The sequence below is a fragment of the Pseudophryne corroboree genome, chromosome 6 (assembly GCF_028390025.1).
Source record: "Pseudophryne corroboree isolate aPseCor3 chromosome 6, aPseCor3.hap2, whole genome shotgun sequence".
NCBI lineage: Eukaryota > Metazoa > Chordata > Amphibia > Anura > Myobatrachidae > Pseudophryne > Pseudophryne corroboree.
Window position 1 is genome coordinate 107,437,034 of NC_086449.1, and position 16,682 is coordinate 107,453,715.

Consider the following 16,682-nt stretch of genomic DNA (forward strand, 5'->3'; position numbering starts at 1 on the left):
TTATATGGACATTATAAAAGGGGAAAACGAACAACTTCGCCCTGTTGCCCCAAAACAAATGTTTCATAATTCAGCAAAATTCTGTGACCCAGGGGGAGAACTAGCAAACTAATCAGCTTCTGTCATTTTTATAGCACAGAGTTAGGAGCTGATTGGCTGGTACTCTGTGGCCTATTTATCAATGAGTAAACTCTCTGCGTATCATAAATGGTGATTCGACCAATCAGCTCCTAACTGTCATTTTTCAAACACATTGCAGTTAGGAGCTGATTGGCTGGAGCACCATTTATCATACGCAACAAAATTTAAATAGCTAAACCTCATTGATAAATGGGCCCCTCTATCTCTCTACACTTCTCACTCTCCACGATTTGATAAAGCCATTGTTGTAGTTTGTGGGCTGAACAACGGGAGAACTCATCTGCCATATTAACAGAGCATTCTAGAGTGCATCCAACCTGCCTCTTACCTGATACAATTGCTGAAGACCTCCTTGCTAGGGTTCTTTTCAAAGCTCAATATACATTCTTCCATTTGAGAGTCTGGAATCTCTGGCACATAGTCTGGAGACTGGAGGAATGAACAAAACACAATAATATAAGAAACAATTACACATTACAAAAATACACACAGCAATCTCAGAAAGGTCACTTGCGTTTGCATTTCCCCATGAGAAGTATAATTAATAAATCTAGAATTAAGCATAAACCACAACACACTTGTCTGTAAAATCACAAATACAGGGCTTTTAAATCACAACATGAACATATTAATGGAGATTATCCAATAATAATGGTCCAAGGGCGAGTCAGAAACAAAGGGGGTAATTCAGACCTGATCACTGGTGTGTAATTTCGCACAGCGGGCAATCAGGCACAAACTGCGCATACGTATGCACCGCAATGCACAGGCGCGTCGCACGGGTACAAAGCGGATCGCCGCTCAGTGATGGGTTTGTGCGTCGGATCCGTTCACACAGGACAGCAAGGAGATTGACAGGAAGAAGGCGTTTGTGGGTGTCAACTGTTTTCAGGGAGTGTCTGGAAAAATGCAGGCATGTCCATGAGTTTGCAGGGAGGGTCCCTGACGTCAATTCCGGTCCCGGACAAGCTGATGTGATCGCAGTGGCTGAGTAAGTCCTGGGCTGCGCAGAGACTGCACAAAATCTGTTTGTACAGCTCTGCTACACATGCGATCGCACACTTGCACACCTAAAATACACTCCCCCTGTAGGCGGCGACTATCTGATCGCAGGAGTGCAAAAATCGCCTGCTAGCGATCAGGTCTGAATTAGGCCCAATGGCCATTGGCTGTCTCTTGGGAAGTGTTATTAGAGAACAGACTTGGTGTGTGCGTGTGTGTCTGTGTGGTTTCTTTTCATGTGTTTGAAATTAAGTAATTACACACAGTTAAATATTACTGGTCTATATAACATATTTATGTATTGGTCTGCCTATGTACAAATTGTTCAGTTATGTGATGGTTTCTAGATCAGATAGATCAACTAAAATTTTTAGAATTGCTGTATGTGGGGGCAGCTTATGCGCTAGAATGTAGCGAAACCTGCAGCCTCAGATCTTTTTACTCCACATCATCATAAATAGCAACGGCTAAAACATTGGCAAAGTGGGTAAAAAAAAAATAAGATTTTAAACCTACCGGTAAATCTTTTTCTCGTAGTCCGTAGCGGATGCTGGGACTCCGTAAGGACCATGGGGATAGACGGGCTCCGCAGGAGACATGGGCACTTTAAGAAAGACTTTGCCTCTGGGTGTGCACTGGCTCCTCCCTCTATGCCCCTCCTCCAGACCTCAGTTAGAGAAACTGTGTCCAGAGGAGATGGACAGTACGAGGAAAGGATTTTAGTTAATCAAGATTCATACCAGCCACACCAATCACACCGTATAACTTGTGTTAAACTAACCAGTTAACAGTATGAAAAACAACAGTTTCGGTCCAAAACCGATGAAACTATAACATAACCCTTATTTAAGCAATAACTATATACAAGTCTTGCAGAAGTAGTCCGCACTTGGGACGGGCGCCCAGCATCCTCTACGGACTACGAGAAAAAGATTTACCGGTAGGTTTAAAATCTTATTTTCTCTAACGTCCTAGAGGATGCTGGGACTCCGTAAGGACCATGGGGATTATACCAAAGCTCCCAAATGGGCGGGAGAGTGCGGATGACTCTGCAGCACCGATTGAGCAAACATGAGGTCCTCCTCAGCCAGGGTATCAAACTTATAAAACTTTGCAAAGGTGTTTGACCCCGACCAAGTAGCAGCTCGGCACAGCTGTAGTGCCGAGACCCCTCGGGCAGCCGCCCAAGACGAGCCAACCTTCCTAGTGGAATGGGCCTTAACCGATTTTGGTAACGGCAATCCTGCCGTAGAATGCGCTTGCTGGATCGTGTTACAGATCCAGCGAGCAATAGTCTGCTTTGAAGCAAGGCCGCCAACCTTGTTGGCTGCATACAGGACAAACAGTGCTAGTGTTTTTCTGATCCTAGCCATTCTGGCCACGTAAATTTTCAAAGCCCTGACCACATCAAGGGACTTGGAATCCTCCAAGTCACGAGTAGCCACAGGCACGACAATAGGTTGGTTCATATGAAAGGATGAGACCACCTTAGGTAGGAATTGAGGACGGGTCCGCAACTCCGCTCTATCCATATGGAAAACCAGATAGGGGCTTTTATGTGATAAAGCCGCCAATTCCGAAACTCGCCTAGCCGAAGCCAAGGCTAACAACATGACCACCTTCAAAGTGAGATATTTTAACTCCACCGTTTTGAGTGGTTCAAACCAATGTGACTTAAGGAAACTTAACACCACGTTAAGGTCCCAAGGCGCCACCGGAGGTACAAAAGGAGGCTGAATATGCAGTACTCCCTTTACAAAAGTCTGTACTTCAGGTAGAGAGGCCAATTCCTTTTGAAAGAAAATGGATAAGGCCGAAATCTGAACTTTTATGGAGCCTAATTTTAGGCCCAAATTCACTCCAGCTTGCAGGAAGTGAAGGAGACGACCCAGATGGAATTCCTCCGTAGGAGCATTCCTGGCCTCACACCAAGAAACATTTTCCATATTCGGTGATAATGTTTTGATGTCACGTCCTTCCTAGCCTTTATTAGCGTAGGAATGACCTCATCCGGAATACCTTTTTCCGCTAGGATCCGGCGTTCAACCGCCATGCCGTCAAACGCAGCCGCGGTAAGTCTTGGAACAGACAGGGCCCCTGCTGCAGCAGGTCCTGTCTTAGAGGAAGAGGCCACGGATCTTCTGTGAGCAATTCCTGTAGATCCGGATACCAAGTCCTTCGTGGCCAATCTGGAACAATGAGGATTGTTCTCACTCTTCTTTGTCTTATTATTCTCAACACCTTGGGTATAAGAGGAAGAGGAGGAAACACATAGACCGTCCGAAACACCCACGGTGTCACCAGGGCATCCACAGCTATCGCCTGAGGATCTCTTGACCTGGCGCAATACCTTTTTAACTTTGTGTTGAGACGGGACGCCATCATGTCTATCTGGGGCAGTTCCCACCGACCTGCGATCTGCGCGAAGACTTCCTGATGAAGTCCCCATTCTCCCGGATGCAGGTCGTGTCTGCTGAGGAAGTCTGCTTCCCAGTTGTCCACTCCCGGAATGAACACTGCTGGCAGTGCGCTTACATGATTTTCCGCCCAGCGAAGAATCCTGGTGGCTTCCGCCATTGCCACCCTGCTCCTTGTGCCGCCTTGGCGGTTTACATGAGCAACTGCGGTGACATTGTCCGACTGAATCAGAACTGGTTTGTCGCGAAGTAATGCCTCCGCTTGACGTAGGGCGTTGTATATGGCCCTCAACTCCAGGATGTTGATGTGGAGACAAGTCTCTAGACTGGACCAAAGACCTTGGAAATTTCTTCCCTGTGTGACTGCTCCCCAACCTCGGAGACTTGCGTCTGTGGTCACCAGGATCCAGTCCTGAATGCCGAACCTGCGACCCTCTAGGAGGTGAGCACTCTGCAGCCACCACAGGAGAGACACCCTTGCTCTGGGGGACAGGGTGATCCTCTGATGCATTTGTAGATGTGACCCGGACCACTTGTCCAGTAGGTCCCATTGGAAGGTCCTCGCATGGAACCTGCCAAAGGGAATGGCTTCGTACGATGCCACCATTTTCCCCAGGACTCGAGTGCAGTGATGCACTGACACCTGTTTTGGCTTCAATAGGGTCCTGACCAGTCATGAGTTCCTGAGCTTTTTCCATTGGAAGAAAAACCTTCTTTTGGTCTGTGTCCAGGATCAAGCCCAAGAAGGTCAGACGCGTCGTAGGAACCAACTGTGACTTCGGGATATTGAGAATCCAGCCGTGTTGCTTTAACACCTTCAAAGACAGAGACACGCTGTCCAGTAACTTCTCCCGAGATCTCGCTTTTATGAGATCGTCCAAGTATGGGATAATTGTGACCCCTCGCTTGCGCAGGAGCACCATCATTTCCGCCATTACCTTGGTGAAAATCCTCGGGGCCGTTGAAAGCCCAAACGGCAACGTCTGAAATTGGTAATGACAATCTTGTACAGCAAATCTCAGGAACGCCTGATGAGGAGGAAATATTGGAACATGAAGGTATGCATCCTTTATGTCCAGGGAAACCATAAAATCCCCCCCTTCCAGGCTGGCGATAACCGCCCTGAGCGATTCCATCTTGAATTTGAACCTTTTCAAGTATAGGTTCAGGGATTTTAAATTCAAAATGGGTCTGACCGAACCGTCCGGTTTCGGAACCACAAACAGGGTTGAGTAATAACCCTTTCCTTGCTGCAGTAGAGGAACCTTGACCACTACCTGTTGTAGATACAATTTTTGTATTGCATTCAACACTAACTCCCTCTCTGAGGGAGCCGCAGGTAGAGCCGATTTGAAAAACCGGCGAGGAGGCACCTCTTCGAATTCCAGCTTGTATCCCTGAGAAACAATTTCTATTGCCCAGGGATACACCTGTGAATGAACCCAGATGTGGCTGAAAAGTCAAAGACGTGCCCCCACTTGAGCGGACTCCCCCAGGGAAGCCCAGCGTCATGCGGTGGATTTTGCAGAGGCAGGGGAGGACTTCTGTTCCTGGGAACTAGCTGTGTGCAGCTTTTTTCCTCTGCCCTTACCTCTGGCAAGAAAGGACGATCCTCGTACTCTTTTGCTTTTATTCGAACGAAAGGACTGCATTTGATAATGAGGCGCTTTCTTAGGCTGTGAGGGAACATAAGGCAAAAAAATAAGAATTTACTCACCGGTAATTCTATTTCTCGTAGTCCGTAGTGGATGCTGGGAACTCCGTAAGGACCATGGGGAATAGACGGGCTCCGCAGGAGACTGGGCACTCTTTAAAGAAAGATTAGGTACTATATCTGGTGTGCACTGGCTCCTCCCTCTATGCCCCTCCTCCAGACCTCAGTTAGGGAAACTGTGCCCGGAAGAGCTGACATTACTAGGAAAGGATTTGGATTCCAGGGTAAGACTCATACCAGCCACACCAATCACACTGTACAACTTGTGATAACCACACCAAGTTAACAGTATGAACAACAACTGAGCCTCAGCAACAGATGGCTCATAACAATAACCCTTTAGTTAAGCAATAACTATATACATGTATTGCAGAGAGTCCGCACTTGGGACGGGCGCCCAGCATCCACTACGGACTACGAGAAATAGAATTACCGGTGAGTAAATTCTTATTTTCTCTGACGTCCTAGTGGATGCTGGGTACTCCGTAAGGACCATGGGGATTATACCAAAGCTCCCAAACGGGCGGGAGAGTGCGGATGACTCTGCAGCACCGAATGAGCAAACTCAAGGTCCTCCTCAGCCAGGGTATCAAACTTGTAGAATTTTGCAAACGTGTTTGATCCCGACCAGGTAGCAGCTCGGCAAAGTTGTAAAGCCGAGACCCCTCGGGCAGCCGCCCAAGAAGAGCCCACCTTCCTCGTGGAATGGGCTTTTACTGATTTAGGAATGCGGCAGTCCAGCCGCAGAATGTGCAAGTTGAATCGTGCTACAGATCCAGCGAGCAATAGTCTGCTTAGAAGCAGGAGCACCCAGCTTGTTGGGTGCATGCAGGATAAACAGCGAGTCAGTTTTTCTGACTCTAGCCGTCCTGGAAACATAGATTTTCAGGGCCCGGACTACGTCCAGCAACTTGGAAGCCTCCAAGTCCCGAGTAGCCGCAGGCACCACAATAGGTTGGTTCAAATGAAACGCGGATACCACCTTAGGGAGAAATTGGGGACGAGTCCTCAATTCTGCCCTGTCCATATGGAAGATCAGATAGGGGCTTTTACATGACAAAGCCGCCAATTCTGACACACGCCTAGCCGAAGCCAAGGCCAAAAGCATGACCACTTTCCACGTGAGATACTTCAACTCCACGGTCTGAAGTGGCTCAAACCAATGTGATTTTAGGAAATCCAACACAACATTGAGATCCCAAGGTGCCACTGGAGGCACAAAAGGGGGCTGAATATGCAGCACTCCCTTAACAAACGTCTGAACTTCAGGCAGTGAAGCCAGTTCTTTTTGAAAGAAAATAGACAGGGCCGAAATCTGGACTTTTATGGATCCCAATTTTAGGCCCATAGTCACTCCTGACTGTAGGAAGTGCAGAAATCGACCCAGCTGAAATTCCTCTGTTGGGGCCTTCATAGCCTCACACCAAGCAACATATTTTCGCCATATGCGGTGATAATGTTTTGCTGTCACATCCTTCCTAGCTTTTATCAGCGTAGGAATGACTTCAACCGGAATGCCCTTTTCCATCATGATCCGGCGTTCAACCGCCATGCCGTCAAACGCAGCCGCGGTAAGTCTTTGAACAGACAGGGCCCCTGCTGCAGCAGGTCCTGTCGGAGCGGCAGAGGCCAAGGGTCCTCTGAGATCATTTCTTGTAGTTCCGGGTACCAAGTTCTACTTGGCCAATCCGGAACGATGAGTATAGTTCTTACTCCTCTCTTTCTTATTATCCTCAGTACCTTTGGTATGAGAGGAAGAGGAGGGAACACATAAACCGACTGGTACACCCACGGTGTCACTAGAGCGTCCACAGCTATCGCCTGAGGGTCCCTTGACCTGGCGCAATATCTTTTTAGCTTTTTGTTGAGGCGGGACGCCATCATGTCCACCTGTGGCCTTTCCCAACGATTTACAATCAGCTGGAAGACTTCTGGATGAAGTCCCCACTCTCCCGGGTGGAGGTCGTGCCTGCTGAGGAAGTCTGCTTCCCAGTTGTCCACTCCCGGAATGAACACTGCTGACAGTGCTATCACGTGATTCTCCGCCCATCGGAGAATCCTTGTGGCTTCTGCCATTGCCATCCTGCTTCTTGTGCCGCCCTGTCGGTTTACATGAGCGACCGCCGTGATGTTGTCTGACTGAATCAGCACCGGCTGGTTTTGAAGCAGGGGTTTTGCTTGGCTTAGGGCATTGTATATGGCCCTTAGTTCCAGAATATTTATGTGTAGGGAAGTCTCCTGACTCGACCATTGTCCTTGGAAGTTTCTTCCCTGAGTGACTGCCCCCCAACCTCGGAGGCTTGCATCCGTGGTCACCAGGACCCAGTCCTGAATGCCGAATCTGCGGCCCTCGAGAAGATGAGCACTCTGCAGCCACCACAGCAGAGACACCCTGGCCCTCGGGGACAGGGTGATCAACCGATGCATCTGAAGATGCGATCCGGACCACTTGTCTAACAGATCCCACTGAAAGATCCTTGCATGGAACCTGCCGAAGGGAATTGCTTCGTAAGAAGCTACCATCTTTCCCAGGACTCGCGTGCAGTGATGCACCGACACCTGTTTTGGTTTCAGGAGGTCTCTGACCAGAGATGACAACTCTTTGGCCTTCTCCTCCGGGAGAAACACCTTCTTCTGTTCTGTGTCCAGAATCATACCCAAGAACAGCAGACGCGTCGTAGGAACCAGCTGCGACTTTGGGATATTCAGAATCCAGCCGTGCTGTTGTAGCACTTCCTGAGATAGTGCTACTCCGACCAACAACTGCTCCATGGACCTCGCCTTTATAAGGAGATCGTCCAAGTACGGGATAATAATAACTCCCTTCTTTCGAAGGAGTATCATCATTTCGGCCATTACCTTGGTAAATACCCTTGGTGCCGTGGACAGACCAAACGGCAACGTCTGGAATTGGTAATGGCAGTCCTGTACCACAAATCGGAGGTACTCCTGGTGAGGTGGGTAAATGGGGACATGTAGGTAAGCATTCTTGATGTCCAGTGATACCATATAATCCCCCTCTTCCAGGCTTGCAATAACCGCCCTGAGCGATTCCATTTTGAACTTGAACTTCCTTATATAAGTTGCAAGAATTGGTGAAAACAAGCGCCCAAGAGTGTGATTCTTAAAATCAGGGGAAATGAAGGTGTAGAGGAACGGATGATAAGGATCGGTTTAAAACACTTATCTGGTAGGTAGAGACTTGACTCAAGCAGTACTCTTTTTGTGGATTAAGAACATGCGGATAAAACAGAAGAAAACTAACATAGTGTGTACCATTTATGTTACGTATTATGTTGCTGCTTAGTTTCACAGGCCTAATTAGGGAACTAGCTTATTCCCACAAAATATAAATTTGTAGCCTGAGCAGTGTATATATTAAAAATACAAAGAATTTAATAACATAATCACATAAAAACACACATAAAATATCTGTATAACATGCGTACAGAATAAAAAAATTATATCAGGCTTATCTGTCCATGTAAATGACTGAAATGCATGCGTACAGGATTTAAAATTGTTATAGGCTTATCTGTCCATAGAGAGGAGATGTCTGCAGGTATTCCCAACGCGTTTCGTCCGTCAGCAACAGGACTTCATCAAGGGGATGACCACACTGAGCAAGTTTTGCTCTATTTATGCCCAAAGGAGGAAATTAGTAATGACATCACTTCCTGTGATTGTCATTAATTTGTTGGAGGAAAAACAATATATCTATAATCTAATTTGCACTCAAAACAGTGGTAATTAGATAAAAATATAATTAGAGTAAGAAAGAACCGAAAATTGTATAAAAAACATGAATGGAAAGTGTATTAACATCTATTGCCGTCGGAAATGGTGGTGGAACGCATGTGGAACGCATGCGTCATTTCCGGCCGGCGCTGTGTACTTCTGTATAGTGAAATAATATCCACTATAAAAGGAGTGGAATAAGGAAGCAGAACGGGAGGTGATGTGAACCAGTGTAGTGTGTTAAAACAAGTGGGGAAGAAGAGAAGGAGAATATCAAGAATAAGGTAGACAACCATACCGTTTCCAAACATTTCACAGAAAAACACAAATCAAACCCGGAAGACATCTCATTTAAAGCAATTGAACTGGTAAAACTTGGAGAAAGAGGAGGCGATGTCCTAAATAAGTTGTCGAGACGGGAAATGTTCTGGATATATGAACTCAAGACCTTATCCCCATTAGGATTGAATGAGGCGTTTGAAATTGCCCCTTTTCTTTGATGCTTCATTCCCCATACATTCTTTTATCACCTTTTATCAACTTTTATCTCCTTTTCTATTCATTTTTCTCCTTGATATATAATTAAGTAAGAAATTGGTTTCTTGTTATATATTTCTTTGTATTTACATTTAGTCAAGGCTTTAAGTCATAAGCCATTTTTATGGTCTTTTCCAGCTAAATTTTCCATTGGACGATACTAAAAACAAATATGAGAAGTATCACAAGACGTCCACAAGCGATCTACAAAACTGACCTTAAGGACACATCTAAACTATGGACATTTTTGAACGACTAAGAAAGAATGAATCCATACGACTGTATCGAATTTTTTATTAAGAAGAAAAAATGAGTCCAGATTTTACATATATATCATACATAATTTTTAATAATTATTTTTAATAAAATCCATCTGCACTCAAAATAAATTAATACTATTTACAGCACTGCCACTTTAAATTTAATGTTATATCCCAGGGCACTGTCACTTTAAATCCTCATCACTCACGAGAGATATGTATTTATATATTTACATATATATACATGTATGTGTATATATACATACATATAATCTATGACACTTTGCACCTTAAGTAAACCACAACACAAGATTAATTGGCTAACTTTAACGGTCTCACTAATTACATTCTATTTAGGATGTATTCTTCACTCTCGGCTATGCGCTCCACAGCGCTATAAACAACACCGGTAGTTAATTGCGGTGCGTTCCACCACAATTAACAAGCACGTCTCTCACTTCCGCATTTCTTACGGAAGTGACGTCATTGGTATGGCGGTGCGTTTCACCGCTAAGTCTCATTCTCCTTCTCACTTAATGGCGGTGCGTTCCACCTCCCTTCCACTCACTTCCGTGTTTCCCACGGATGCGACGTAATCGCTATGGCGGTGCGCGTCACCGCTATTCTCCTTCTCTTCTTCCCCACTTGTTTTAACACACTACACTGGTTCACATCACCTCCCGTTCTGCTTCCTTATTCCACTCCTTTTATAGTGGATATTATTTCACTATACAGAAGTACACAGCGCCGGCCGGAAATGACGCATGCGTTCCACATGCGTTCCACCACCATTTCCGACGGCAATAGATGTTAATACACTTTCCATTCATGTTTTTTATACAATTTTCGGTTCTTACTCTAATTATATTTTTATCTAATTACCACTGTTTTGAGTGCAAATTAGATTATAGATATATTGTTTTTCCTCCAACAAATTAATGACAATCACAGGAAGTGATGTCATTACTAATTTCCTCCTTTGGGCATAAATAGAGCAAAACTTGCTCAGTGTGGTCATCCCCTTGATGAAGTCCTGTTGCTGATGGACGAAACGCGTTGGGAATACCTGCAGACATCTCCTCTCTATGGACAGATAAGCCTATAACAATTTTAAATCCTGTACGCATGCATTTCAGTCATTTACATGGACAGATAAGCCTGATATAATTTTTTTATTCTGTACGCATGTTATACAGATATTTTATGTGTGTTTTTATGTGATTATGTTATTAAATTCTTTGTATTTTTAATATATACACTGCTCAGGCTACAAATTTATATTTTGTGGGAATAAGCTAGTTCCCTAATTAGGCCTGTGAAACTAAGCAGCAACATAATACGTAACATAAATGGTACACACTATGTTAGTTTTCTTCTGTTTTATCCGCATGTTCTTAATCCACAAAAAGAGTACTGCTTGAGTCAAGTATCTACCTACCAGATAAGTGTTTTAAACCGATCCTTATCATCCGTTCCTCTACACCTTCATTTCCCCTGATTTTAAGAATCACACTCTTGGGCGCTTGTTTTCACCAATTCTTGCAACAAATTTTATATGCACGCCAAGCATATCTATATGCATTACAAGCTGCCGCTCTGATAACTTATTGAGAAGTGCTTTTATATGAAATAGGGGCTCTTACTTCACGTTTCTTCTCTATTATATTCATTACGTTTTATCATATTTTTAAACAACATTTTTACTGTATAGTCTGTGTATAACTACCACATAAACTGCACCCAAGCGCCGTAGTCTCCAATTCTATATTCCTTATATAAGTGTTCAAGGATTTCAAATTTAGAATGGGTCTCACCGAACCGTCTGGTTTCGGTACCACAAACATTGTGGAATAGTAACCCCGTCCCTGTTGAAGGAGGGGAACTTTGATTATCACCTGCTGGAGGTACAGCTTGTGAATTGCCGCCAGTACTACCTCCCTTTCCTTGGGAGTAGCTGGCAAGGCTGATTTGAGGTAACGGCGAGGGGGAGACGTTTCGAACTCCAGCTTGTATCCCTGAGATACCACTTGTAGAACCCAGAGATCCACCTGTGAGCGAACCCACTGGTCGCTGAAGTTCCGGAGACGGGCCCCCACCGCACCTGGCTCCACCTGTGGAGCCCCAGCGTCATGCGGTGGACTTAGTGGAAGCAGGGGAGGATTTTTGTTATTGGGAACTGGCTGTCTGGTGCAGCTTTTTCCCTCTACTCCTGCCTCTGGGCAGAAAGGACGCGCCTCTGACCCGCTTGCCTTTCTGAGGCCGAAAGGACTGTACTTGATAATACGGTGCTTTCTTAGACTGTGAGGGAACCTGAGGTAAAAAAGTCGACTTCCCAGCTGTTGCTGTGGATACGAGGTCCGATAGACCGTCCCCAAACAATTCCTCACCCTTATAAGGCAAAACCTCCATGTGCCTTTTAGAATCAGCATCACCTGTCCACTGCCGAGTCCATAATACTCTCCTGGCAGAAATGGACATTGCATTAATTCTAGATGCCAGCCGGCAAATGTCCCTCTGTGCATCCCTCATATATAAGACAACGTCTTTAATACGCTCTATGGTTAGCAAAATAGTATCCCTGTCAAGGGAATCAATGTTATCTGACAGGGTATCAGACCAAGCAGCTGCAGCACTACACATCCATGCTGAAGCAATTGCAGGTCTCAGTATAGTACCTGAGTGTGTATACACAGACTTCAGGATAGCCTCCTGCTTTCTATCTGCAGGCTCCTTTAAGGCGGCCGTATCCTGAGACGGCAGTGCCACCTTTTTTGATAAGCGTGTGAGCGCCTTGTCCACCCTAGGGGATGTCTCCCAGCGTAACCTATCCGTTGGCGGGAAAGGGTACGCCATTAGTAACCGCTTAGAAATCACTAGTTTCCTGGGGAACCCCACGCTTCTTCACACAATTCATTTAACTCATCAGATGGGGGAAAAGTCACTGGCTGCTTTTTCTCCCCAAACATAATACCCTTTTTTGTGGTAACCGGGTTAATGTCAGAAATGTGCAACACATTTTTCATTGCCGTAATCATGCATCGGATGGCCCTTGTGGATTGTACATTTGTCTCATCCTTGTCGACCCTGGAGTCAGACTCCGTGTCGACATCTGTGTCTGCCATCTGAGGTAGCGGGCGTTTTTGAGCCCCTGATGGCCTCTGAGATGCCTGGGCAGGCGCGGGCTGAGATGCCAGCTGTCCCAAAGCTGCGTCATCGAACCTTTTATGCAAGGAGTTGACACTGTCGGTTAATACCTTCCACATATCCATCCACTCAGGTGTCGGCCCCGCAGGGGGCGACATCACACTTATCAACACCTGCTCCGCCTCCACGTAAGCGTCCTCATCAAACATGTCGACACAGCCGTACCGACACACCGCACACAGGGAATGCTCTGACTGAGGACAGGACCCCACAAAGTCCTTTGGGGAGACAGAGAGAGAGTATGCCAGCACACACCAGAGCGCTATATAACAGAGGGATTTACACTAGTACAAAGTGAATTTTTCCCCCAATAGCTGCTTATTGTCACAATTGCGCCTAAATTTATGTGCCCCCCCCCCTCTCTTTTTTACCCTTTCCGTAGTGTATACTGCAGGGGAGAGCCTGGGGAGCGTCCATCCAGCGGAGCTGTGAAGTGAAAATGGCGCTGGCTGTGCTGAGGAAGATAGCACCGCCCCTTCAGCGGCGGGCTTCTCCCGCTTTTTAAATAATATTTATGGCGGGGGATTAGGCACATATACAGTTTAGAACTGTATTATGTGCATTTTGCCAAGTAAGGTATACAAATTGCAGCCCAGGGCGCGCCCCCCCAGCGCCCTGCACCCACCAGTGACCAGAGCGTGTGGTGTGCTGTGGGAGCAATGGCGCACAGCTGCAGTGCTGTGCGCTACCTTATTGAAGACCAGAGTCTTCAGCCGCCGATTTTCACTGGAATCTTCCGTCTTCTGGCTCTGCAAGGGGGACGGCGGCGAGGCTCCGGGAACGGACGATCGAGGTCGGGCCCTGTGTTCGATCCCTCTGGAGCTAATGGTGTCCAGTAGCCTTAGAAGCAGAAACTAGCTGCAAGCAGGTAGGTTTGCTTCTCTCCCCTAAGTCCCACGTAGCAGTGAGTCTGTTGCCAGCAGATCTCACTGAAAATAAAAAACCTAACAAATACTTTCTTTTTTAGTGAGCTCAGGAGAGCCCACTAAGTGCATCCAGCTCTGGCCGGGCACAGATTCTTAATGAGGTCTGGAGGAGGGGAATAGAGGGAGGAGCCAGTGCACACCAGATATAGTACCTAATCTTTCTTTAAAGAGTGCCCAGTCTCCTGCGGAGCCCATCTATTCCCCATGGTCCTTACGGAGTTCCCAGCATCCACTAGGACGTCAGAGATATTTGAATTACCTGCCGTAGCTGTGGAGACGAGGTCCGAGAGGCCTTCTCCAAATAACTCCTCACCTTTGTAAGGCAAAGACTCCATATGCCTCTTTGAGTCGGCATCACCCGTCCACTGTCGGGTCCATAAGACTCGCCTAGCAGAAACAGACATAGCGTTTATTCTGGAACTTAGCAAACAAATGTCCCTGAGCATCCCTCATATAGAACGCAGCATCTTTTATATGCCCTAGGGTCATTAAAATGGTATCCTTATCTAGGGTCTCAATTTCCGTAGATAAGGAGTCTGTCCATGCTGCAACAGCACTACAAACCCAGGCCGACGCTATTGCCGGTCTAAGAATTGTACCTGAATGTGTGTAAATGGACTTCATGGTAACCTCCTGTCTGCGATCAGCAGCATCCTTGAGGGTAGCCGTATCTTGGGATGGCAGCGCTATCTTCTTTGATAAACCTGTTTGCGGGAAAGGATACGCCATAAGAATCCTTTTGGGAATCTGCAGCCTCTTGTCTGGAGAATCCCAAGCCTTTTCGCACAGCTCGCTCAGCTCATACGAGGATGGAAAAGTGACCTCAGGCTTTTTCTCTTTATACATGTGTACCCTCTTGTCAGGGACAGGGGGTTCCTCTATGATATGCAAAACATATTTTATTGCAATAATCATATATCGAATGCCCTTAGCCACTTTTGGCTGTAATTTTGCCTCCTCATAGTCGACACTGGAGTCTGAATCCGTGTCGGTATCTGTGTCCATTATTTGGGACAATGTGCGCTTCTGAGACCCGGAAGGTTCAGGTGACACAGGGACAGGCATGGTCTGACTACCTGACTGTTCCCTAGCCTCAGCCTTGTCTAATCTCTTGTGTAATAAATTTACACTAGCACTCAAGACATTCCACATCTCCATCCAGTCCGGTGTCGGCGCTGCCGACGGAGATCTGACATTCATACACTCCCCCTCCTCCTTAGGTGAGCCTTCCACTTCATACATGTCGACACACGTGTACCGACACACCCCACACACACAGGGAAGCTCTTATCTGGACAGTTCCCCACCAGGCCCTTTGGAGAGACAGAGAGAGAGTATTCCAGCACACACCCCAGCGCTATATAACCCAGGCAAAACACAGAATGTTTCCCCAGTAGCGCTGAAATAACACGTTTTTCGCCAAATATGTGCCCCCCCTCTTGAAAAACCCACTGTCACCTCAGTAAGCAGGGGAGAGTCCGGGGAGCTTCCTCTCAGCGCTGTGCTGTGGAGAAAAATGGCGCTGGTGAGTGCTGAGGGAGAAGCCCCGCCCCCTCGGCGGCGGGCTTCTGTCCCGCTCAAATTATTTAAAAACATGGCGGGGGCTCTTTATATACATGTACAGTGCCCAGCTGTACATGTATATATGTGTTTATGTCATAATAGAGGTTTATATTGCTGCCCAGGGAGCCCCCCCTGCGCCCTTACAGTGACCGGAGTGTGTGAGGTGTATGGGAGCAATGGCGCACAGCTGCAGTGCTGTGCGTTACCTCAGTGAAGATCACGAAGTCTTCTGCCGCCTTTGAAGCCTTCTTACTTCTCATACTCACCCGGCTTCTATCTTCTAGCTCTGCGAGGAGGACGGCGGCGCGGCTCTAGGACGAACTCCAGGGTGAGACCTGTGTTCCGACTCCCTCTGGAGCTAATGGTGTCCAGTAGCCTAAGAAACAGGACCTTGAAACTCAGAGAAGTAGGGCTGTTTCTCTCTCCTCAGTCCCACGAAGCAGGGAGTCTGTTGCCAGCAGTGCTCCCTGAAAATAAAAAACCTAATTAAAATACTTTCTTAGCAGGAAACTCAGGAGAGCTCCCTGCAGTGCACCCATCTCCTCTGGGCACAGTATCAAACTGAGGTCTGGAGGAGGGGCATAGAGGGAGGAGCCAGTGCACACCCAGAGTCAAAGTCTTTCTTAAAGTGCCCATGTCTCCTGCGGAGCCCGTCTATCCCCATGGTCCTTACGGAGTCCCAGCATCCTCTAGGACAGGCCTGGTCAACGTGTGGCTCTCCAGATGTTGTGAAACTACACATCCCAGCATGCCCTGACACAGTTTTAGCATTCCCTAATAGAAAAACTGTGGCATGGCATGATGGGACTTGTAGTTTTACAACAGCTGGAGAGCCACAGGTTGGCCAGGCCTGCTCTAGGACGTTAGAGAAAGCTCAAATAGCAAAGCCTAGCATGTCAGTTATTCTTCAAACTTGCTGTTACGTGTGTGTGTGTGTGTGTGTGTGTGTGTGTGTGTGTGTGTGTGTGTGTGTGTGTGTGTGTGTGTGTGTGTGTGAGAGAGAGAGAGAGAGAATGAGAGAGAGAGAGAATGAGAGAGAGAGAGAGAGAGAATCTAATTGCAGTAAACATGCCTCTTACATTATATATTTCAAACCTCAAACAAATACTACACGGACTTTGGAATACACAATTATTCTTCCAATATACTTTTAAGAAAGTATTCAAAATACAATTTAAAA

At 46.6% G+C, this 16,682-nt stretch overlaps 1 protein-coding gene across 2 annotated transcripts in view; it reads right to left on the reverse strand.

The window, feature by feature from the left end:
* LOC134936547 (G protein-coupled receptor kinase 5-like) overlaps window positions 1-16,682 on the reverse strand; it is a 126,579-nt gene that overhangs the window by 53,320 nt on the left and 56,577 nt on the right. For both annotated transcript variants that reach the window (XM_063931621.1, XM_063931620.1), the window contains exon 5: window positions 470-570. In XM_063931621.1, the coding sequence (XP_063787691.1) occupies window positions 470-570 (101 nt within the window). The remainder of the gene's footprint in view (window positions 1-469; window positions 571-16,682) is intronic.